The sequence below is a fragment of the Equus caballus genome, chromosome 8, assembly GCF_041296265.1.
Source record: "Equus caballus isolate H_3958 breed thoroughbred chromosome 8, TB-T2T, whole genome shotgun sequence".
Taxonomy (NCBI): Eukaryota; Metazoa; Chordata; class Mammalia; order Perissodactyla; family Equidae; genus Equus; species Equus caballus.
In genome coordinates this window covers 40,484,893-40,510,374 of record NC_091691.1, presented here as the reverse complement: position 1 = coordinate 40,510,374, position 25,482 = coordinate 40,484,893, and the positions used below count along the sequence as shown (strand labels likewise).

Here is a 25,482-nt window from a genome sequence, read left to right as displayed (position 1 = left end):
TGGATTCATTAAAAAAAATGTACCATTTTAACTTTCACCCATAGCGACTAGAAAGAACCCATTTTATAGGCAAGGAAGCTGTAGCTCAGAGCAGTTAAGAAACTTGGCCACAGTTACACAACAGAAAGTTCCAGAGCATTAAAAGCAAAAACAGTGCTCATTTTTGCCCTCTACCATATGCCTCTGTACTTTTCTTTTTTAAAAAAAAAAAAAAAACAGCTTTATTTTGTGATATAATTCACCACCACACATTTCACCCAAGTGAAGTGTGCAATTCAATGTTTTTGGTGTATTCGTGGGTGCAGCCATCACCACAGTCTAATATTAGGACATTTTCATCACCTCATAAAGAAACCCCTTACCCATTAGCAGTCACTCCCCATTTCCCTCCACTGCCTCCCCCCAGCCCTAAGCAACTGCTAATCTGGTTTCTCTCTATAGATTTGCACCCTGGATGTTTTATGTTTGCCTGGATATTTTATATAAATAGAACCATATGATAGGTGGTCTTTTGTGACTGGCTTCTTTCATTTAGCATGATGTTTTCAGGGTTCGTCCATGTTGTAGCATGCACCAGTACTTCAGTTCTTTTCATTGGTGAATAATACTCCATTGTTTGTATCCACCATGTCTTATATGTCCGTTCATCAGTTGATGAACATTGCAGTTTAGTTACCGCTTTTTGGCTGTTATGAGTAATGTTGCTACAGACATTCATGTACAAATCTTTTGTGGATGTATATTTTCATTTTTCTTGGGTAAATGCTTAGGAATGGAATTTCTGGGTCATACAATAACTCTATACTTAACATTTTGAAAAAGTGCTGAATGGTTTTCCAAAGTTGCTGCACCATTCTACATTCCCATCAGCCTCTGAACTTTTCACCTCTGTTGTCTTTCCTTAAACCAGGCGTTGACAAACTGTGGTCCGTGGGCCAATCTGGCACACTGCCTGCTTTTATAAATAAAGTTTTATCAGAACAGAACCATCATCATTGGTTTACGTATTATCTACGGCTGCTTTCAAACAATAACGGCAGAGTAGTTGCAATTGAAGACTCTTTGACCAAAAAGCCTAAAATTGTTTGTCTATGGCCGTTTACAGAAATAGTTTGTTGACCCCTGCTTTAAACCTCTTTTACCTTCTTGTTGGGTCATTACCATTCTTTCCTTCCCAGGGAAGTGGCCAGGTCAGTGTCCATGCAAGGAAGGCTACACAGGAGAAAAATGTGACCGCTGCCAATTTGGCTATAAGGGCTACCCAGCCTGCGTCCTCTGTGACTGCAGTCCGGCTGGCAGTGTGAACGAGGACCCATGCTCAGAGCCTTGTCTCTGTAAGGTAAGCGAGGAGGTTAAAGCTGTCCCTCGGTTTCCTGAGAAAGCAGTGTATTCCATTGGCACAGATGATCAATTTTTGAGCAAAGCGGCAAGGTGTAGCAGAATTCCTCCCTTCCCGCCAACCTTGTGAGAAGCACGGCGTCTGTCACAGCGAGTTGGCTGCAGGACACGTCCCTGGACTTAGATGTGCACCTGGTGCTTTTTTGGTGCCTTCTGGGCGATGGCCGTATATTCCAGAGGGATTTCTGTGGCTTCCTAGATGAAACTAAATACTGCGTTTCTTAGACCTTGACTATTACTCTCCTATGACATTCTTTTCCAGCTTCACGTTTAGAGGAAAACTAAGTGAATACCAAATACCTAAGAATATTAATTAAAGGCGGATTTGTTGTTTTGAATTTCTCTTAAAAAGGAATTGGACAGAGATCAGAAATGCATTAACTGGGTACCAGGGAGGTGTCTTATTGGGCCATGTGATATTGCTAACCATTTCCCCTGTAATTCTTGGGACTTCCCTGTATCTCATGTGTTTATTCCTCTGTAAGCAAAGTCTTATATGACTTATAAGTCATTATATATGACTTGTAATCTTGAGCGTTTATTTATAAAACAAACAACTATATACCCCTCTTCATATTTTAAAGTGCTTACAAGATTGGTAAAAACGGAAGATTTAAAACAAAACCATACAAAAAAGCCATTTCAGTATAATGACCAGGCTCTGAGACCCCTAGCCTCATACTTGACTACAAAATCCAATGATAATTATTCCGAAATATCTGTTCTGGAAATATGACATCACGAGGCTTCACATCTGCTTTGAGCATCTGTTCATTTACCTTTTTCTCTGGATCACTGAACGTCTTTCTTGTTAATGTCATTGTAGTCTGTCTGCCTGGAAACATTGGTTTCAAAAGCTCATCTTTTACTTTAACTTGCAGGAAAATGTTGAGGGGAAAAATTGTGATGGCTGCAAGCCGGGATTCTATAACTTGAAGAAAGGAAACCCCCAGGGCTGCTCAGAGTGCTTCTGCTTTGGCGTTTCTGATGTCTGCGACAGCCTTTCTTGGCCCATCAGTCAGGTGGGGGCACCTTCTGCGAGTCAGGGTTTAATAAATGTGCCACTTCCGATGAGCTCTCCAGTAGCTGTGTAATGAAGCTGTGAGGCTGACTTTCCCCGTAATACCACTCTCTCCCCTTTGGAATGACATGGGAACGGATCAAAGGCAGCCCGCTGCTGAAGTCTCGCGGAAGTTTATAGCTCCTGTGTTTGTTCCCACGCACGTTTCCCTGCAGAAACAATGCAATGATACGGTATTGTAGAAGCATCGTGTTTAATTTCTGCTGTGGGGAAATGCATAGAGATGTGGGGTCAGGTCTCACTCCACCTGCCCCACACTGGTGTCAAGCCAAAAGCACACCAGGAAATGGGGCCATGCAGAATTTTCCAGCTGAAAGAAGCTGGTGAGGGTGGGAACGACAGGGATTCAGAGGGCAGGCAAGGTATCCTCGGTTGTTTGGGAATGGGGAGTTCTGGGGGGATCAGCTCAAGGGAAATGCCAGATGGTGACTAGAGGAGGACAGAGTGTGACAGCTGGAGGTTAGAGAGGAGCAGCAGAGTGGAGGGCTTGTCCACGGTGACCACCTCTCCTCCCAGGCCCCACCCGCATTGAGCACTGGGAGGGTGGGGTGCTGTTTCCTGACTCTCCTTTCCCTCCCCCACCTGGCACTCAGGCTGGAGAGCAGTGGCAGGGGCATGGGGGAGGGGCAGTTTCTGGCAGCACCTGAGAGAGGAGGAGAGTTCCTGTGACCACTATGCTGGGGTGACGGCTTGTCATTTCAAGGCAGGTGACAAATTGGGAGACTAGAGGTTACTTTTATATATTTTTCAGCATTTGGGTAAAAAGCAAGGGGAACAAAGAGGAGTAAGTCAGGGTCAGCAAAAGATATTTTATTCAATGCATTTATTAAGGTCATTGTATTTTATTTATCTACAATTTATATCCATGGCCATTACAGTTTTGATTGCCTGTTTGCTTATGATTGATCTGGGTCTGAGCGACGTGTGGCTCGTTCTCAGGTTTTCCCGGTCCTTTGACATACAGAAGGGTCACTGCTCCTGTGGGTCCGTGGCCACTGTGTGTTAACAGCATCCCTAGCTGGGCTTTCTGGATCTGTCTCTTCATCGTGAAGATATTAGCGCTGAACTGGGTAAAATCTAAGGTGACTTCCATTTCATAGTCTAAAATTCTTGGATCTTTTTTTAAGGTGAAAGATATGTCCGGGTGGCTGGTCACTGACTTGATCAGTCCAAGTAAGATCCCGTCTCAGCAGAACGCACTGGGCGGGCGCCCGCAGCTCAGCATCAACCACACGTCGGTCATGCAGAGGCTCACTTCCAAGTACTACTGGTCGGCCCCCGAGGCCTACCTCGGAAATAAGGTACCTTGGGGATGGTCGTCTGGGGACAGCACCTTGGCATCTTGGACAAAGATATCAGAGCATGTTAAGAAGGGTTTTCAACTTTTTCTTTTTAAATAGTCTTATTGGTTTTGAGTGTTTGACAGGACATGATGCACGTTTACTTACACCTGACTTACAGGGTCTTATTTATCCTTGTTTGGCTTTTTATTACATCTTTAGAACATGAGCTTTTGTTCTTCTTGGCCTGGTCACAGGTGTCAGGTCTGGTCCCCTTCTCCCGTGACAGACTCTCCTCTCCTCTGGGTCCCTGGATCACTGGGGCCTTTGTGAAGTGTCAGGCACATGCCTGCTTTGTTTAGGTCGTGGTGCACTGTCTTGGCCCCCTCCCCTGGTGGAGGGCCCGGCACACATAAAGCTCTCGGCAAGAGCCGTGCAGTGGGGCTGTTGCCCGGCCCCCTAGCGTCACTGTCATGGCACACTGTTTCTCGTACGAAGTTCTGTTTAGGAACATCTGTGTTCCTAACGCAAAATGGTGATTCTACAGAGTGGAAACTCGGTTAGTGTGATTTGACTGTCCCCTTCAGTGGCCTGGTCCTGGTCTCCCCCAGTTACGGCACTTCTCTCCAGACCGACGGATCTAAAATATCTTCAGTGGGCTCCTTCTCTGGAACTCTAGGTCCTTGCTCATCTTAACCATGCATTTGGCTTGTTTTAAAGTAATGGCATATTTTCATAATAGTGTAGGTCTTGTAGCTTGGTAAATTTATGGTTAATTTGATGATTATATTTTAATCCTATAGTTTGTTTTGTGTATGTTTAAGTAGTGTTTATTTTTGAAAATGATTATTTTTCCAATCAAATTATAATCCTGGAAGATGTTTTCTGCTTATAATATGATCTTATCACCAAAAGTCAGTGGGTTTTTTGTTTTGTTTTGTTTGTGTCTCTTGAGATCATGTGTCCAATCTTGTGGTGCAAAGATTGGATTCTGAACATCACATTGTTCTCATAAGCCTGGCAGAAAGATGATCTCTATTTTACATTAAAGGATATCTAGTCAGGAAGAAAAACCTTTAATCCTTTCTTTAGCTGATCAAACGTGTTCCTTATTGTTCTCCTACAGGCAGTGAGATCCAATGTTGAGATTGTAGCCATGGACCAAACTCCCACCCCCTCAAATATGTCAGTGAAATGAATGTCTGTTGTGTGATTAGCAGAAGTTTATAGTCATTTACCTTGGGGTCTCTAAGAAGGATTACTTTTTTCTTGTGTGCGTTTAAACAATACCCTGCATTTTAGTAATATCGATTAAATAAAATAAATGATCGCTTCCTCTTTCTGAGGGGCCATGACCATTTTCCCCTGGGTGTTCACTCTCACGTCAATGTTCCAGCTGACTGCGTTTGGTGGGTTCCTGAAGTACACGGTGTCTTACGATGTCCCAGTGGAGACAGTGGACAGTGACCTCATGTCTCATTCTGACGTCATCATTAAGGTAACTGCTTTCACATAGCTTTACTATGGAGCTGAAGGGCCTAGTGGGGTGATGGCTTGGTGGCTCAGAGTGGCTAAGGGAGGCCAAGGGGTAGTAGCAAAGGGCTCCTGGCCAGATGGTCGTTCAGCCTCGTCTGGACACTGCTGGGACTGAGAGTGAGAATTCTGTCTTTGGGCCCGTTTCTGGAACTGCCTCAGGACGGCACACGGCGCTCTTTCCTTGATCCCTGCAGCTGACCCACCTTGTCACGTTTAAAAGGGAGGTGGGTCTTTGCTCCGACCTGGGAACTGCCCTTTTGGCCCTTTCAGTCCCTCTTTCCCTCCTGCCTCTTGCCTCTGCGTGTGAGTGATTAGGCAGCAGTGCCGCGCAGTGTGGGGACAGGAGGTGCGTTGCCATCTTTGTCCTCAACCTCTGTCCGTAGCCCTGTATCCTCACTCTCCCCCATCACAAACAGCTCCATCTAGAAGGATTCCCAAAGTGGTAAGAATCCACTTGAGGTTGTTGTCTGCGGTGTCTGCACTCCTCTCCCGTGACCTCTAGTGACGTGTGCCTCCATCTTCCACCTGCAGCAACTGGAAATCATTTTTGTTAACAGCAATTTTATGCAAAGCTAGAGGTATATTTATATACTTTTCCTACTTCTGTTCTCCAGTTAAAGATTAAGGGTGTCAGATTGGTTCCTTTGAGTAAAACTGTGGACAAATGCATGACTTTCTTTCTTTTCTGAGATCCCAGCAAAGGACACAGTCTTTAGGTTCATTATCCGAATCCCTCTCCGAGGAATGCAGTGGCGTCTTTTCTCTCACGGTTCTGGACCAACAGTTAGAAGCAGCGTTGCAGACTCTCCCCAAGAACCTAAACACACGTGAAAGGCCACGTTGCTGAAGACAAAATTTGCTTTTTTTTTGCTCACGACATTGAACTACAAATGTATTTCCTCTTGTTTTTCAATGTTAGGGAAATGGACTAACTTTAAGCACGCAGGCTGAGGGCCTGTCGTTGGAACCCTACGAGGAGTACCTTAATGTGGTTAGACTTGTGCCCGAGAACTTCCGAGAGTTTGGTAACAAAAGGGAGATAGACCGTGACCGGCTGATGACCGTCCTTGCCAACGTGACACATCTCTTGATCCGAGCCAGCTACAACTCTGCAAAAATGGCTCTCTACAGGTGTGTGTTGAAAGGGAGGGGAAACTTACGGTTGAGGGCGCTTCAGTCTTGTCTTTATTATCATATATTTCAAGCTGAATATTTTCTACACTGTTATTTTAAGAACACAGCTAATGGAACTGGCTGTGCTGAAGATTGTTTTTGTTAAGATAATTTGATTGAAGATGTAAGAATAGCTGCCCATGACCGCTGTACCTTTTAGGAGACAGACCTGGCGTCAGGATCTGAAACTTTCGGGAGGGCTTCTGCGAAATCCCTGAGGAGCTCACGGTTGTCTGGACCATGTTGCATCTGGTTTTCACCCTCCCAATGTTAGTGGTCTTAGATTTTACACAATCTATTTAAGCTAATGTGTCCATTCTTGGTCATTTTATTACTTCAAGAAGGTCCATTTCTGGCAGTGCCTGGCTCAGCATAAACATTGGATGAAGCTAAAGCGAACACAGCATTGCACGTTTAAGGAGAGTCTCTCCGTGTGAGAGAGAAGACAATTGAATGGCTCAGTTTTTCTGAAGCGCCACAGCTCCAGAGGGACAGCTCAGACCTTTCCCACAGCCGTGTGTGGGCAGAGCACATCTTTGCGCCCAGTGTTAAAGCATTTCTAGGCAATTGCGATGGCTCCCAGAAAGTATATTGTTAGGAAAATCTTTAGTTACTTCCAAAATTGTTGCAAATCTTTAGTTATTTACAAAAATCACATCACTATTTTGTTTGAATTAAATCTTTTTAAAGAATCTGTCTGGGTTGCGGTGTTGGATGTTGTTTGGGGTATGTAAGTCATATAACGACCCCTGTCTGTCTGTAGGTTGGATTCTGTCTCTCTGGACACAGCCAGCCCCAATGTTATAGACCTGGCCCTGGCCGAGGACGTGGAGCGCTGCGAATGTCCCCCAGGCTACATGGGCGTCTCCTGTGAGGTAGCGTCCCCCTCCCTTCTTGTCTTCTTCTTCCTGTTCTTTCCTCAGGGGGAAAAAGGTGCATTGAAGGTGATGCGGTGATGCACATTTGAATTTTAACTTCAGAAACCCACTGTTTCTAAACTTCAGACTTTTGGGGGCTCTTGGAATATTGGAAGCCACGTTGTTTGAAGAAATCGAGTTCCTCTCTCAGGGCTGGGCTGTGGCACCTGGAAGCGCGCTCCGTGCTACTCTGTGCCTAAGTTGACAGGAAGGTTGTGACACCGGTGCCATAGTTTGCATTTCTAAGGAGGACTGAACTTGGTTGTATTTGAACATTTACAAATCAACAAATCATTGGCATGTGACTGGAAAGCTTTAGACAAGCCAGGCCCAGTTTTGAGACCTTTTGTGGCCCGTGGTTATGTTACTTAGGTGGACTCCCCCCCACATATGAGGTATGAGAAAATGCACTCGCAATCGTCAATAAAAGTAATCTGTTGCTAAAACCATTTCGAAATATATTTTGAAATAATTTGGACATAAGTATTAATAATAACTCTCTCTTACTGAGAACTTTCTCTGTGTTGGAGCTTTTCTAAGCTCTTTCCGTATGTTACCTCATGTCACTCTGACAACAGCCATATGGGGTAGGCACATCATGTACTTCCTGTTCCGCAGATTAGGAAACTGAGGCACAAAGTGATTAAGTTGACCAACATCACACAACTAGGGAGTGGTCATATCGGAATTTGAACTTCATCCGTGCTGTTAACCATTGCATGATCCTGCCTGTCCTGTGTTCATGACTGACTGTGATTATGAACATTTGTCATTGGCTGTGATTTCTTGGCAATAAGTTTTTCAAATTGAAAACTTTTAACCTATAATTTGCTTTTATGAATCTTTATCAATTATATACTTTTCAGTTAATAAAGTTGGCCTAATGCTTGATGACGTAGATATTTAACTAAATATTTCAATTTTAAATATTTTGCAAATTTCTTTTTGGAACCAACGAACTCTTTTTTAGATCTCAAACATTTATTTTGGTGCCGGCCCCGTGGCGCAGTGGTTAAGTTTGCACGCTCTGCTTCAGTGGCCCAGGGTTTCACCGGTTTGGATCCCGGTCGCAGACAGGGCACCGCTTGTCAGGCCATGCTGAGGCAGCGTCTCACATGCCACAACCAGAGGCACTCACAACTGGAATATACAACTGTGTACTGGGGGCTTTGGGGAGAAGGAGAAGGGAAAAAAAGAAGATTGGCAGTAGATGTTAGCTCAGATGTTAAAAAAAACACACACACGCATTTATTTTTAGACTCAACAAATGTTTGTAGGTCCTAATCCCTGCATGCCAAGTGCTTAATGGATAAACGACCCTACAGCCACCTCTTAGAATGTGGGACATGGGAGTGGGAGAGCCGGGAATCAGGGTTGCCCAGGCCAGCTAGACCAGGAGAGGGCAGCAGTGAGCTGCTGCTGCAGGAGCTGACCAAGTCTGCTTGGCTTTGGAGGGAAAAGTGCCGATGTGCGTGGGACGATGGCCCAAGCAAGCACAAGAAGCTCAAGACACGTTTTCAAGTGCTTTTGTTAGGCAGAGAACTCATTCTTTAATCAAATTCTTATTCAGGAGCTGACTTAAAGAATCAGGCAGCTCTTGGTTAGGAATGGAATTCCCGAGAGCACTCTTGCCACCACACGGACCTCCAGGCAGCTGTAGACAATTCTCCTGTCTCCAAGGGGAGCACGCCTGCACGTGCATATATTTTATTGTTATAAAAATGCTCTTTTAAGCATTTTTATAACAATAAAAAACAAATCCACACTGCCTCTTCACATGCCCCCGTGGGAGCGTGCTGGCCTGCAATTCCTCATTCCCTGCTCTGCCCTCTAAATGCATTTCGTGTCTGCTGTGGCCCTGGGCAGACCTGTGGACTGAGATCTTGGAGGCATGCATACCTGGCTTTGAACATTCCACTGGCACATCGGGCACGTCATCTAACTGCTGTGTTCCAGATTCCATATCTGTAAGATGGAGGTGATACATCTCAGGGTTGTCACGAGGTTTAAATGACTTGTTGTGTCTGAGTGGTTCCCAGCTTGTCCTGAGCAGGGAGTGGCTGGATGCCCGAGCTGCCTGTCCAGGCTTGTCCCACGGAAAGCCCACCCGGATGCTTGCTCACTTAAATGGCTGCATCTGGCACAGACCTGCACTGGGACACTTTGATGGCAACTAACTTTAAGCAAAAGAAAAAGTTGAGAGAAACAGTCCTCTTGATGGAAACACGATTTAAATGGCTGTGGGGTCCGTGATTTCTGAGGGTATTGCAGTGGAATACCACCAAGGTGTCTGCTGACTTACTGCATGACTGTTCAGTTTTTGTATGCATGTTTCTACATTTAAAGAGAAATAAGGAACTGAATTGTGGTGATGATTGCACCACTCCGTAAGGTTACTAAAAAAAATCATTGAATTGTACACTTAAAATGGGTGAATTTTATAGCATGTCAATGATACCTTGATAAAGATGTTTGGGGAAAAAAAGGAAAAGAAGTTTCTCTACTCCTAGAAAATCAAGCAGTTTATGTTTCTCGTGCACGGATGGGAAGTTTATTTGTGCGCCATCCAGAGCTGCCCTCACCGCTCCGGTCGCCGGTGCTTCTTTTGCAGTCCTGCCTCCCCGGCTATTACCGCGTGGACGGAATACTCTTCGGAGGAATTTGCCAGCCCTGCGAATGCCACGGCCACGCGGCGCAGTGCGACGTCCACGGCGTTTGCTCTGTGAGTCTGTTGCTGAGGCCTCGAGCCCCTGCCCCCTGCCCCCTGCCCCCTGCCCCAAAGCCGTCTGCTGTGCAGAAGCCATAAAACAAGTGCTCTTCCCCCGGAAACTGCCCTGCCCTGCAGACCCCGAGGGGAATTTGCAGATTTAAGTTCATGTCAGAAAAGATTTCCTACTTTGTTCTCCCCTTTTTTTGGAAGAAAGTTACTTTGATGACAGTGGGAAAGGGACATATAATGTTATTTCAGGTTAGAATAATGAAAAGTAATTATTTACTTTGCAAGATTATAAGGCAGTGTCAAGGTAGAAAACATCCACTGATTAAATAAAAAGGATCAAATCTTTTAAATGCAAGCGCTGGTATTTTTTAAAAAATTGTATTACATAGTATATCATAAAAAGAAGAATAAAACTTCTAATAATCACACTCATCTGTACAATATATAATGCTTTATAGTCGTTAGCTTGAATGAGCTCTTCAAAGAAGTCCCTCTTGCATGCAATATGAGTTGAAACAGGGCTTAACAACTATGTAGTTTATCTTGAGAATGAACTTCGGGGCAGATACAGGGCAAGACTTGTTTTTAACTTCAATCAGGAATTCTTTTAGGCTCTTATGCCTGGAGCCAGGCCACACTCCTGGGTTCTGACGGATTCACTCCTCACACATGGAGTGAAAGCTTATGAGACTCAGCTGGGCCCTCGTCCCTGCACAGGGAAATGTTCATACTTTTTCCCAAAGAGATTGGCTGAGTCGCAGGGCTAGAGAAAATTAAATTATCAGGCCCATGGAGAAGATCTCGGCATGATGTCTCTGATTGCTTCTCCCCCTAGAGCCTAATTTTTCTTTATTCTCTAAGCAAAGCTTTCATTTTGTTCTTTGTTCATTTCTTTGACCTAAGTGAAGCATCAGCAGGAATTGTGTGAAGTGACAGTTTGCGCAGACGCAGTCCCTCCAGGGTCAGCTTCCTCAGGCACACAGCTTCCCATGGTTTGGTGAGGCTGTTGCTTCTGTAGCATCTCACCCTTTTCATTGAGTTTTGGGCCAGGCTTTGGAGGCCCTCTGCCAGTATTCTGCCGGTGGTCAACCTGTCCTGGTTGTGCCACCTATGGCTTTAGTTACAGGTAGGCCGAAAGCATATTTGCACATGCTGCCATTAATATATTTTTACAAAGATGTAAGCTCAAAGTGAGAATGCTAAATAGCAACTGGCCTTAAAGCTCTAGTTACAATAAATGGTAATAATTTTTATAGTTTTAAATTTTTTTGGAGAAAATTCTAGATTTACACAAGGCTTACCAAAATCGTGTAGAGAGTTCTTGCATAACCTCGCTGTGCTTCCCGATGCCCACATCTTGCTTAATCGGAGTAGAGTTATCAGAACTAAGACATGAACAGTGGCACACTCCAGCTAAGTCAACTACAGACTTCAGTCAGGTTTCATCAGCTTTTCCATTCGTGTCCCTTTTCCTTTCCAGAGTCAATGGGGATCCCACCTTGCCTTCCACGGCCTTGCCTCCTTCACTCTGTGGAGCTCCTCAGTCTTTCCCTGTCTGTCCTCACCCTGGCACTCTCGAAGGGCACTGGGCACTGTGTGGAGCGTTCCTCATGGTTAGGCTGAGGTTCTGTATTTCTGGCAAGAAGCTGTGGACGTGGTGTGCCCTCTCCGAGCATGCTGTCGGGGGCCATGATGCTGCTGTCTTCTTCCTGGGGTGTTAGCCTGGCCACTTGGACAAGGGGCTGTCTGCCAGGTTTCTCCACTGTGAACTTATTATTTTTCCCTTTTTAAGTAATTAATGTTTGAGGGGACAAAAATAATAAAAATTTAGATTGGAATTTAAGGAAATATAAGAACTTGGTAGCATCATTTATCTGTTTAATCTACTTTGCTTTTTTTCCTATTCCATTTTAGAAGAAACTTTTTCATTCTTCCCTTTGTATAAGTGTTCATAGCCCTTGGCCTGTACATAGCCATCCAGCTTCTAGGAGTTCGCTCCTTACTTATGGTTTATTAGTAAGAAGCTTCCAGTTGTTCTCAGTGCCCCATTCGCCTTTTTTTAAGACTATTGTTAGAATAATTTTAGGTTTAGAGCAAAGTTGAGAGGAAGGTACAGAGATTTCTCATATACCTCCTGCCTGGATGTGTGCAGCCCCCTCACTATCAACGTCTCTGGCAGCATGGTCCGTTTGTGACAGTCAGTGAACTTGCGTTGACACGTCATTACCATTCAGAGCCCGTAGTTTACCGGAGCCCCCATGCTTTTTTCTGAGCTCTTTCCTCTCTTATCCCAAGGAGAAACCAGTTTATTTTCCTTGCGAAGAAAGGGAGTAAAATGTGCTTGTGCATGTCTTGGGCCCTTGTGTTTTCCCTTTTCCAATCAAGAAAAGAAGTTTTTCCTCCCCAAGGAGATGAGCATTCTCGTCCCTTCGCAGACCAGACCCACCAACAGGGACGGTCACCTAAAGGGATGCTGGCACACACCTGAGAAACCATTGAAACAGACCCGCGGTAGGTTTTTCAATAGAGCTCTATAGTAGTTTTCCCAAAGACAAAGAAGACCCTGTCTGGCCCTTTGAGCAAAGGAAACATATCATAGACCTTTGTCAAGTGTACATAATCAAATATATTTTAATGAAACTAGTTATTTTCTATAATACTTTTACTGTAACCATGTAGCTGTTTACCAAGGCCAGTTGCATTTTGAGTTGATTTGGATTAATTATCAAAAAGAAGGTCCTATGGTGGATGGGGAGAAAAAAAGAAACTAAGGCATTGCTACCAAAATGTGGTCTGAGGACCAGCAGCATAGGTGTCATCTGGGAGCTTTTTTCGAACACAAAATCTCGGGCCCCATCCCTGACCTCTTGAATCAGAATCGACATTTAACCCAGGTGATTTGTACATGCATTCAAGTTTAGAAGCTCTCGTCTAGGATAACCCTAAACAAAACTGGTGAAACCCTAAATAAATACAATTGTTTATAGTCCCAAATTAAGTTTAGTATTTGGGGAAACTTTTATCAACCTCAGGAATTATACAAAAATATGTAGTTTAGAAACTGGACCTATTGTTTAAATTTTTGGATGAAAAATGGCCAGTACGGTATGTGAAATGAGTGGCTGTAAGAGAAGGGGTATAAAGGGAAATGGAAGGCTAGGTGGACTCCAAGGGAGAGGAAATGAGAGGAGAGGCCCCCCGGAGGGACTGGGGGGAGCTACAGTCAGGGGTGGGCAGAGGTCCTAGGAGAAGGCTCTGGGTAGTGTCAGCACAGCGTTGGGGTCGGGGGGGGGGGGCGGCGCGGGGACCTGGGAAAGAATGTGTGTAAGAGTCGCAGCGTGCCCTTGGGCCATGCAGCTGCCCAGGTGCAGAGCGCTCCCCACCCCCACTTGGCCCTGCACACCTCCCATACAGCTGATTCAGGGAGATTTTACTTTCTAAGGAGATGTCTTAAATGAGGAAAATAAATTGATTGTATTTGTTCACGTATTTACCATTTCTGATGCTCTTTAATCCTTGGGGTAAACCTGTGGTTTCATTCATTGGTACCACGTTTCTGCCCCCTGAGGAGCTTTCTTTAGCATTTCTCCAGTGCAGGGCTGATGGCCAACACCTTCTCTCTTTTGTTTGTCTAGAAATAGAAAAGGCTTTCTTTCACTCTCAGTTCGACGCATACCTTTGCATAGTCTTCTTTCAGCACTTCAAAGTTGTTCTCTTTGCTTATGGCTTACGTTGTTCCAAACGAGAAGTCAGTGGTAATTCCTGTACACAATTCTTTGTTGTGCCTTTTTTTCCTGCCTGCTTTTTAGATTTTTCTCCAGGTTATGATCACCTTTTGTTTTTTTTGCTTCTTCTCATTTCTAGTAGTTTTTGTTACCCATTTTAAAAAACTTGTCATTTGGAAATAATTTTAAATTTATGCAAAGATTGCAGGGATAAGGATAGTACTTAGAATACCCACCGTTTACCCAGAGTCACCTGTTGTTAGCAGTTTCCCCCTTTTGCTTTATGATCCTCAGTCTCAATCTATCTAATCCTAAAATTTTTTTCTAAACTGCTTGAGAATCAGTTGCATGCACCATGTCCCTTTATCCCTGAATTCTTCAGTGTGTTTGTCCTGAGAATAAGGATATTCTCTTAGGTCCCATAGTATAGTGTCAGCTTCAGTACATTTAACATCGATGCTTTACATTTTGTAATCTACCCTCCATTTTTTGATTTTGTCGGTTGACTCAATTATATCCTTTATGGCACTTTTTTCCTCCATTACAGGCCCACATCTAGGATTGTTGCATTCTATTGTCGTGTCTCTTTAGTTTCCTGTAATTTGAAATATTTCTACAGAACTTCTTTGTCTTATATAACATTGGCATCTTGAAGAACACAATAATTTTTCAAGAAATAGAATATCTCTCATCTTGGGTTCACATTTGGGTTGTCTTGTTGTAGTTAATAAGCAGTCTTAGGAAGATACTTTAAGACCACACAAGGATTCTATCCCTCATGAAAATTACCCCTTAGATTTAGCAGTCATTGATGATTCTTGCCCAACCAGTACTTAACTGTGTTTGCAAGAGGATGGCTTTTTAGCTCCAGCCCATGCTTCCAGTTGGCATGCAGCCTTCTGCTGTAAGCAAGAACTCTCCCTACTCCCACATGTTTATTTATTTACCTACTTGTTATCTGTCTGGACTCATCGATTCCACATTTTCCCAGACTTGGCTAGTGGGAGCATATCCAGCAGTTTTGGATTGCATTGTTCAATGAATATTGTTACCTTGTTGAGTTTCTGGGTTTTGTTGCTTTCCTTGAAAGAACAAGGAGGCGTCTTTTGGCGGGCAGTTAAATTATTGCAGGTCAGCTTGATTGTTTCAAGGTTTGTTTGAAGCTTTGTCAGGGTGGGTCTGGTATTGCCTTCACTCTGGGGCGGGATCAGCCTCACAAACAACAGCCTACAAACAAGTTTTTCTTCTGGGTTCTCTACTGAGTGCCCTGGGTAAACGTTTAAGTGTCTCTCCACATTGGCTGGTTAGAATTCTAATGTCCCTGAGCTCTGTGTGAGTTCTGGATCTTTTAGCTTACTGCTCACCTGGATTTCTTTGCCCACCTGGAGTCACAGTCTCCACACGAGCAGCTTAGTATTCAGGAGCCGCTTGAAGGGGTCTCCTGTGCACATTGCTGGGGCTCTTACTCTGTGAAGCTCCAGTCCTCTGTCCACATTCCAGCAGTTCAGCCTCCCCACGCTCTCGCCTCTGTCTCCTCACCTCTGCGAGACCACCCCTCTATTTGGGCACCCCTTCCCCCCACTGCTTGGCAAGTGTCTCCAGGCAGAACGACCTGTGGCTGTAGGCCTCGTCCCACTGTCTCCCTCTCTCAGGGACTGCAGGCCTGCACCCTCCGTTGGCCAGTGCCTGAAGGCAGGTGTTCCATATATTTTGTTCCAGCTTTCTAGCTTTTTCCTACAGAAGGGCAAGTTACTCTGACATAGCTGGGAGTGAAAGCTATTACACTTCTCATTTATACAACTTTAAATTTGTTATTAGTTCATCTAGAAACAGGCAACCCCTACTCATATAATAGCGTTTGGTGGCTTGTTTAGCATTTGTCTTTTGTTTTTCATTTGGACTTCAAGTTGTTTGTGGATGAGTCTGAGAATCCTCTGAGGAAACCTTCTTTTTCTGCATGTGTCCTAGGCGTGCAAGCACAACACCACTGGGGACCACTGTGAGCAGTGCATGCCCGGCTTCTATGGGCGGGCGTCCCGAGGGACTCCTGGGGACTGCCAGCCGTGTGCCTGCCCCCTCTCCACAGCCTCCAACAAGTAAGCCTGGCACCTCCACCAGCAGACCCTGCCTGGCGTGGCCAGGATTTCCATCCAGATGTGTGAATTTTGCCCAGCGGTGATCATTGAGGACTGAAGGTGGAGGAGTGGGTTCTCTGCTTTGAAAAACGTTTGGTGGGTTAAACTAGGCAAGGAAAGTTGTGTGACAGCAAGAACATATGCATATTGTTTTCCTCTTGGTCTAATACTTGGTCATCAGTCCTTTCACAAGTATATATTGTGTGCCTGCCACTGGGCCAGAAAGTATAGGGGACACAGAGATGAATAAAACATTGTTCCTGGGCTTAAGGAGCTTTTGCTCTAATGACCAAAATATGTAAATTAAGGCTAATTGAGAATGGGTTGAATTCATTGATAGATTCAACAAGTATTTATGGAGTGCCTACTATACATGGGTATCATGGTGGGTGCTCTGAGCATCACACTGTCCCTCCCGGGCTGCGGGCCCCACAGACTCCGCAGTGAGGTGGTGTGATCATGACTACAGTGGAGGTATGTCTGCTGTGCAGTGGCATCTGCCAGGAGTGGCTCTCTGAGGAAGCTCTTGATCTTGATCTGAGTCTTGAAGGATGAGAAGGAATTTGAAAGCAGCAGAGAAGGGCATTCTAGGCAGAAGGAACTGAGACTGCCAAGGTATGGCAGCATAGAAGGGCTGTTTTGAGGAATTGCAGATGATCCTGGAGCTAAAAACATGAGGGGAAGTGGAAGGAGATGGTGATGTGCAAGGCTTTGTACATCGTGCTTGGGCGTGTGTTTCCCGCAGGACAGTGGTTTGAAAGCCTCTTTCTGTCTCACTAGTTTACCCGAACTCTTCCTCCCCTCACACCCAGAGGATTCCCCCATGGGGATTTTTATTTGAAACTCCAGTGTATAAAAGAGATACAGTCAAAGCTACTCTGATGAAATCATGGGAGACTCTCAACTGCCCCCGTACCTGCCTTCGCAGGCCTCCCAAGACCCAGGAACAGAGTTTGAAGAGACCTCGGTCAGCAGTGGGGGTCCTTTGGGAAATGTTGCCTACCGAAGTGCAGGAGCCTCTTGGCTATTGTGTGTGAGCAAGCTCACTCTTGGCCAGTGTGGGCAGGGCTCTGAGGCAGGCAGACCAGTTTCAAGGAACCCAGAGGAGAGGAACACGGCTTGACCAGGAGCATGAGAGCAGGCCTCCTGGAGGAGGAGACAGCTGAGCTAGGCATTGGAGATGAGCCGGGCGAACCCAGGCGGAGAGGGGAGAAGTGCCCTCCGGGCTGAGGATGATCAGGAGCAGGGAGCAGCGAGTGTCCACTGCCCATGGGGTGGGCTGTGTGGTCGGGAGCCTTGGGCTCTGGGCTAAGGAGTGAGACCCAGTGAAACTTTATAAGGACAGGAATGGTAGAAATTAAGCATTTGAAATAGTTAGAAATTCTGCACCATCCATTAGAAAATTGCATTCATTTCTAATGTTTTGACAGTTTCAGCCCCACCTGCCACCTAGATGATGGAGACAAAGTGGTCTGCGACCAGTGTGCCCCGGGGTACTCGGGGGCTTGGTGTGAGAGGTACTGTGCATTGCTCAACTGGTTTCCAAAAGTTGCATTCACGTTTTTTAAATATAAATCTTACGTGTTCATTTTTAAGTTTGTAGTTTAGTGTGGTTTTGGAGTTTGGGTATGTAGTTATTATTTCATATAATCATAGGTAAAAGCCAGTATATGATTAAAAAATTAATGTTGAAACTCCCTGGGAATTTTCCAAGAATAGCATTTTATCTCCTTGAGCTCGTCTGAGTCCTCCTTAACGACAACAGGAACAGGAAGCAGTCACATTACTGTTCACACGTTTAAATAGCCTGTTACTCTGGATAGCTCCATGGGGGGGAGGTTGATTTAACACTTGTCTTCTGGCACCTGAAAGCCAGTGTTGTCTTTTCCCACACGTCAGTCTTAGTGCCAGGCTCTGGCTAAAGTCCATAGGAGAGCTGTGGCACATCCCAGAGAGGCGAGATGCGGGCTGAATTGGCCTGTGCTGGCTGCACGTCCCTGTGGATATATGGCTCATTTCGGACATACTCCTTGTTCTTCACAATGAGTGAAGGAATTCTATGAATGTCTGAACTTGGAGTTGCATTCCTTTCACAGTAAATTTTATGTAAAAAGAGCCAACCTGATTGGTTAACCATTCAGAGAATCCCTGGGTGGTGGGGTAATGTCTAGAGTAATTGCATTTATCTGGATCCCTCTTTTCAATCTTTTATACAGATGCGCAGACGGTTACTATGGAAACCCAACAGTGCCTGGGGAATCCTGTGTTCCGTGTAACTGCAGCGGCAATGTCGACCCCTTAGAGGTTGGTCACTGTGATTCTGTCACCGGAGAATGCCTGAGGTGCACTGGAAACACAGATGGCGCCCACTGTGAGAGGTGTGCTGCTGGGTACTACGGGGACGCTGTGACTGCTAAAAATTGCCGAGGTGAGTCATGGGCTGTGACACTGAGTTTATTGCCTACGGCCGTGTGAAGTCTCCATCCTTCCACTCACATGTATCAAAAAGTGCTCAGCCCATGAGGTAACTTGATCTTGAATGGTACTTGTGTTAATGCCGGATAGAGACCCAAGACCTAAGCCTTCCCCTCTACCCTATGTTAGCGCGATCAGCTACTCTCAGTGAAGGTTAAATGGCTAGAAAGTATGTGCTCCCTGTCCGAGGAGAGAGTGGTACTTTACAACATACCGCCACAGCTCCCAGGGACTGAGATGAAGGAACGGGATGCTCAAACTCTGTCACCTTTGCGGAGGAGATGCTAAGGGCTTTCATGGGGCGGTGGGATTTCAAGGTGTGAGGTGGGAATGGGAAGACCGTAGCCCCGGAACTGGCACATCTTGGTGGTCTGCGCCTGAACTACTGAACCCACATCGCTCCACAGAGCTCCGCCTAGATTCTTGAAATTAGGGAAAAGTAGATTCTCATGTTCCCCAGATGAAACACTTACAGCCTCGGGACTGATAGAGCCCTCAGGTTTTTTGCACATTTCTTGAAGGAGTGAAAGAGTAAAAATGGCAATTATAAATTATTTTGATAATTTCCTACAGATGCTGAAGTCCTACTATGCTATTACAACATGGGGACACAAGAGGGTGCTAGTGATACAGAAAAGATATTTTTGCAGGCGGGCATGGAGAGAGTCACGTTTTATACCCTGGGCCCATCAGGCTGGTCCTAGCCACACGGCTACCTCAACTGGTCACTGGAGGAGGATAGTTAGGCTGACTGGTACTGGTCTTACGCTTTCCCAATTCTCATGTCATTTCTTTTCATCTTTACTGCAAGCCTTGATGATTCATCCCTTAGTTAATCTGTCATTTATTAACTCTAACTTCCCAGGCACTATCCTAAGTACTATGATAGGAGTTGGAAATTTTTGGCCCCAGTCCACTGGGGGCTACACGTGATGGTGTAGAGAAGCACATCCGTGGATCCCAGGCTGTGGAATCTGAGGAATGTGCGTCAGAGTCCAGGGTTGGTCATCGCCCAGCTATGTGACATTAGGCAAATTTATTAACCTCTCTGAGCCACTACTTCCTCATACATAAAATAGACATAATTATATGTGTATATTAAGGCTTTTCTGAGAAGTCAGTGGGATAACAAATGTGAAGTTATAGACATCAAATGGCAGCTATTATAATTGCTAGTAATAAAAGCAGTAATTTTTATTATTTTTCTGTCAGTGTTGTCCCTCAGAAATATAAGCCACGCATGTAATTTTAAATTTTCTAGTAACCACATTTAAAAAATTAAAAGTAAACAGGTGAAATGTATTTTAATAATACATTTTATTTAACCTGATATATGAAAAGTATTATCATTTTATCATGTAATCAGGTTTTTAAAGTATTGAGAAACCGCTTTTTTTTCTTTGATACTGAGTGTTCCACATTAGTGTATGTGTCACAGCTGCCCTCAGTTAGGGTGCTGACTTTCCGTCACAAGTGCTTGATGTGTGTTATGAGGTCCAGTGTGGAGCAGAGGGCCCCCATGTCCAGGCCCTCAGACGGACTGCAAAGTGCTCCGACCCGGGCCAGAACCCGTTCCCTGCCTCGTGTGCCCCCAGTGGGAAGCTGCTGCACTGTGTTGCGAGGGGATGAAGGGAGGCGTAGGATCGAAGCCCTCAGTGATGAGCGGGCGTGGGGAGAAGGGTGAGGCAGGAGAGACTCGAGTCTGGGCCCAGGCTGCGGGCCGGGCGGCTGTGCTGCTTCCGGGCTGACACTGGCCAGCTCTCTTTAGACTCTGGGCATTTATAATTTTTGTTCTTTTCTCGTCTCCTCTTTCCCCATGCCTAGCTTTGATGAGATGAATTCCTACAACTGTTGCTGGGTAGTCACTAGAAATCTTTCCAGGTCTATCGTAGGGGTCCCGCTCGTGGACTGTCCACAGTCTCGACATGCTGATGAACGGCCACGCCGCGCTAGGTTAACCAGGGACCCCGCGCTCGCTGTTCCCGGGCTCCCTGTGGGAGGGCTCCCGCGGGGCTGCGCAGGCGCCCGTGCTCAGGAGTCGGGAATCGGGAGAAGCGGAGCCTGGAGAACCGTCAGCTTCGGCCCGGGCCTGGAACTGGCGGGTGTGGACTTAGCTGCCCGGGGCAGAGACGCGCGAGGGAGAAGAGGGTTGTGGGGACCCTTCTCAGCTCTAACGTTAAAGGACCTTCTATGAAATAAGTGAAGTGGGCATCATTTTTATATTGTGGGGTTCTAATGAGAGTTAAAAGATATGTAAAGCTCAGGGCAGTCGGTGATTGACAACTATTTTAAATTAGTATCATTCTTAACATGAACAATTTTTATTAATAATCGCTATTATACTTGCTACTATAGAAGGATAACTACTAATAGCTGTGTGATCTATGGCAAGTTATGCAATCTTTTCAAGTTTTAGATGTCACATCAAAAACGAGAGAACATTATAGTGCTTCCCTCCTAAATTTGTCATGTAGGTTACATGAAATATTGACTGTAATGTGACAGGCACAAACTGCCGACAGGTGTGACTTGTTATTATCATCGATATTTTTGTGATGATCATACTCACAGTGAACTTTGAATTTTCCCCAGAGGAAGGGGAAGCTTTAAATGAGACAGGCGCAGAGGGAAATACACGAGAAACAGGAAGGAAAGCAAAGACCAAGTGTCCCAAAACCGGGGTACCAGTGAGGTTCAAGGAGAGAGCGGCCAGTGGGTCCTGCCCTGTAGAAAGACACAGCAAGATGAAGACTGCACCTCTGCCCGCTGCGTCTGTGCCTGGGGAGTCCCTGGAGACGGCAGGAGGAGCAGGTTTAGCAGACAAGGGGCCAAGAGAGCAAGCCTGGACTGTGCTAAGGGGAAGGGAGGGAGAGAAGACAGAACCCTGGAGAGAGCGTTAAGAGTGTGTGTGTGTGAGTGAGTGACGGGTGTGTGTGAGAGTGAGGTGTATGTGACAGTGTGTCAGTGTGTGTGTGATATTTCCAATGGGAGACAGTTGAGAATGGTTGCATGCAGAGAAGTGTTTTAAAATCAGGTTTTATTGTTATTTAGGTGTGGCAAGACCTGAAGATCCGGAGGTAGCTACCATTGAAAAGATAGTTCATGGGCCAGCCTTGGTGGCCTAGTGGTTAAGTTCAGGGCACTCTGCTTCAGCAGCCCAGGTGCACTTCCCGGGCACAGACCTACACCACTCCTCTGTCAGTGGCCATGCTGTGGTGGCAGCTCACATACAAAAAGAGGAAGATTGGCAACAAATGTTAGCTCAGGGTGAATCTTCCTCAGCTAAAAAAGAAAAAAGAAAAGAAAAGATAGTTTGTTACTCACAGATGCCAGGAGGACACACCACAGCATGGGATTGACCACGTAGGGGAGTGCCCAGGTCGGTCAGGAGGGGACCTGTGGGCTAATGCCTTTATTGTGGTTTCCACGAGAAGGAGCAGGCCAGGCAGGGTAAACAGGTGTAGGACTGGCTGGTGTGAATGAGGTCCACAGGCTCTGGGCCAGGGGGGCTACCCTAGTTGTCTGATACTTGGCCCTGGGTGATGAGGGCAGGTGGCGGGTGCAATGTGAGAGTCCAATAAAGAAGGGACGATGGGGTGGGCTCGGGTTGGTGAGTGTGCATATGTGGGGCGTTCTGGTGGGAGCTTTTACCGTCTCTAGGAATTGACTAGCCCTGCGAGGGGCACTCTCCAGGGTCCGGAAGGCCCCTAAAGTCAATGCATCAGAAACACAGAGGGAAGACGGGTGTGTTTCACACAAAGAGTGTGTAGAGTGTTGGAGTCAAGCTGCAGGTGGGCAGAGCAGGAGAGCGGCAGTGAGTGGTCCGCAGAACTGCCCCCGCCGCCCGCAGGCCCCCGGCATGGTCCGCTTGCGCCAGGGACAACCGCGGGACCGCGCTGCGGGGGAGGCGGGGCCTGCGCTGCGTGCCCCGTGTGCTGGGGCTCGTGGTCGTCGGTGCAGCTGCTGCCTTTCTTACGTTCTCCTACCATACGACGGGCAGGGTACATTTTCTGAGTGCAAGCACTCATAAGTAGTATACGTCCTTGGGATAGTCTATCAGTGAGCATATGAAACAGTTTAAAAGATGTGCATATTAACGGCTGTGGTATGAATATCAATTGAACATTTCTTCGAACCGTTAAATTGCATCATTTTGAAAATGTGGGGCACTTTGCGCCTTAAACATCAGTGTTGTCACTGCAGATAAAACTGAAATGTGTGGCGTGAAGGTAAGTGCATTAGAGCTACAAATGACTCGTGACTGAAAACAATTGCCTATTTTTCATTTAATTATAAAACGTAATATTAGTTATCTAGGTGGTTATAACCGAGCTTTAAAATATTAACTATATACCTGATTGGAATTAGAGCAAATGACTAAATTGATTTTGAATTTCCCTTGCATGTTTTTTTGAAGATTTGTTGATAGACATTTTAAAATTTCAAGGAATTCATGAAATTGGTGAAGTTCGTTTGCTAAATATTATCTTCATACCTTCGGTAGTTTTTTTCTCTAGGTGGTTCCTTCCACCAATCCTATTTTGGCTTACCCTTCAGAAAACTACTAAATTTTTAGTTATGGCGAAGTAATAACTTTTTTTAAGTTTTATGATTTGAAACATGAATGTTTAGAATTTTCCCTCTTGGGATTAAGGGATTTTATTACAGCCATACCCAGAAGTGGGCACAAATGTGTCTGTTGTGTGTGTGTTAGCTTGTGAATGCCATGGACAAGGCTCCCTTTCTGGTGTCTGCCATCTTGAGACTGGACTCTGTGACTGCAAACCACATGTGACCGGACAGCAGTGCGACCAGTGCTTGGTAAGATGCCTACTGGTCATTGCGTACAATTCAAGTGTTTGTCAGTAATGTCCACAGTTGATACCTTAGCCTTGGTTCAAAGGAAGTGGAATTCATGACTGCCAGAAAGAGCTAATGCCCAAAACACAGCTGGTGAATGCTGTGCGTCCCTGTCTGGAGAGTGTGTGCTCAGTTTACAAAGGAGTGGAATGATGTCGTGAACACTGTGATTCTGTGAGACATCCTGTGTTTGGTTTGGGAAGCGTTCTCGTAGGTATTAGTCACTTACTAAAGCGTGCTTTGGCCTCCATGGTCCTGCCTCTCCTGGGAGCCAGCGTGGCTATTACGGCTTGGACACAGGGCTCGGCTGCTCGCCCTGTAACTGCAGTGCCTCGGGCTCCACGTCGGACGACTGCACAGAGGAAGGCCAGTGTCGCTGCGTGCCAGGTGTCGCCGGGGAAAGGTGTGACAGGTGTGCCCGTGGCTTCTATGCGTACCAGGATGGTAGCTGCACACGTAAGCTCTTGATTCGTTGTTTGAGATTCTGTAGTAATTCCTAGATTTTTCTCTGAGCGCTCCTTTGACTTTTGAGTAATTCTGTTAAGTTCCTTTACTTTTTCTCTTCTTAGCATGTAGGATTTCATACCTTTTTTTCAGTTTCCTGATGCCTATTCTGGGTGTGTCCATAAGCTTTGGTCAGGCACTACTAACTGTGTGAGCTTAGAATACTTAACTTCGCTTAGCTTAAGTTTCCTCGTCTGTAAAATGGGGAAGTTAATTATGATCTCCATCTGGGAGTTATTTTGAAGTTTGCGTGTAAAGTTCTTAGTACCGCGGCATTTGGCAAACGATCGATGCTCACTAAATATTAGCTCTGTCTGCTCTTCCCACCTTCCAAGCACCTTTCTTATCTTTTCTCTCTCTCTCCCACTCTGCCCCCATTACCTCCCCTCTAGCAGCCTCTCTCCACAAGGAGGAACAGCTACCTCCCGTGGGACATGGAGGGGTCTTGGGAATCATGACGTCTGTTTTAGGAACCAGAAGAATGATTTAGATTATTCATAAAAGAGAAATCACTTGTAGCATCAACTCTCACCCCTTCAGTCCTGACCTGTAAACAACACCTCTGTCTCTGTCGTAGGCTGTGACTGCGCTCACACTCAGAATACTTGTGACCCAGCATCGGGGGAGTGTGTCTGCCCTCCACACACTCGAGGCGTCACATGTGAAGAATGTGGGGACGGATACTGGGGCCACGACCCAGAGCTCGGGTGCCAGGTGCGCGTCGTTTGTGCGTTTTCCTGACTGAGAATTCCTTCGTTGTAGCAAGTTTTGCCCCTTTTCTTGTATCTATTTGCTTGGTTTTACCTGTTGAATAGCTTTATGGCTTATATTTAAAACTCAGTACAGATTGTAGGAGTCACAGTGGAAGAAGCAGCTCCCTTAAAGTACATTATTCTGAGTGTTCTTCAAGAATCTGGCTGTGAAATTGTTGGTTAAAAGATCAAAAATTTATTTTAGTGCCCTTTAAATATATTCTGCAGTGTATACTATGGTTCAGGAAAAGGCACAGACCACTCTCTTGGGGGGTTTATGTTCAGTCCTCAGCAGTTCTGTTTTTCTGTGTAACTTTCATCAGTTAAACTTAGATATAAATTCTATGATGAAAACAGAGGAAACATTACCCGATTTTATTATCTAAAATAATGTTGCGGGACTGTTGGGATCTATTAAGTAGATTGAATTTCAGCCACAGTTTTGGCCTCATGTGCACGGGCCACAGAGATGCACCAAGTCCAGCCGTGTAGTCCCTGCTGCCTGTTGGCACATGACAAGGTGGATCCGTATGGCAAGAGGGAGAGAGAGCCATTCGTTGGTATAATTTTCCCAATTTTGTGTTTTCCTGTAATCTCAATATGTGTCCATTATGAAAATGTAAAAGCTGCCTTTTTACTTATTTAGTGTTTCTTCTTTCAGCCCTGCAACTGCAGTCGTGTAGGGTCAGCCAGTCGCCAGTGCGATGCGCTCACTGGTCACTGCCAGTGTAAGCCTGCGTTCAGTGGACCGAGCTGCGGGCAGTGCTCCCTGGGCTACAGGGACTTTCCAGACTGTGTGGCCTGTGACTGCGACCTGAGAGGGACGTTGGCAGACACCTGTGATGGGGAGCAGGGTCTCTGCAGCTGTGCAGAGGACACCGGCACCTGCTCTTGCAAGGTATTGGCCCTCGGCGCTCCCTTCCTTCT

General features: G+C 45.7%; 1 protein-coding gene across 4 annotated transcripts in view; it reads left to right on the top strand.

The window, feature by feature from the left end:
- The window catches only part of LAMA1 (laminin subunit alpha 1), a 147,721-nt gene that overhangs the window by 58,690 nt on the left and 63,549 nt on the right, over positions 1-25,482 (top strand). For all 4 annotated transcript variants that reach the window (XM_023647426.2, XM_023647425.2, XM_070220562.1 and 1 more), the window contains 14 exons: positions 1,179-1,339; positions 2,280-2,420; positions 3,607-3,780; positions 5,156-5,257; positions 6,215-6,426; positions 7,232-7,343; positions 9,997-10,107; positions 15,798-15,925; positions 17,395-17,481; positions 18,181-18,392; positions 23,154-23,260; positions 23,575-23,755; positions 24,381-24,517; positions 25,217-25,453. In XM_023647426.2, the coding sequence (XP_023503194.2) occupies positions 1,179-1,339; positions 2,280-2,420; positions 3,607-3,780; positions 5,156-5,257; positions 6,215-6,426; positions 7,232-7,343; positions 9,997-10,107; positions 15,798-15,925; positions 17,395-17,481; positions 18,181-18,392; positions 23,154-23,260; positions 23,575-23,755; positions 24,381-24,517; positions 25,217-25,453 (2,102 nt within the window). The remainder of the gene's footprint in view (positions 1-1,178; positions 1,340-2,279; positions 2,421-3,606; positions 3,781-5,155; positions 5,258-6,214; positions 6,427-7,231; positions 7,344-9,996; positions 10,108-15,797; positions 15,926-17,394; positions 17,482-18,180; positions 18,393-23,153; positions 23,261-23,574; positions 23,756-24,380; positions 24,518-25,216; positions 25,454-25,482) is intronic.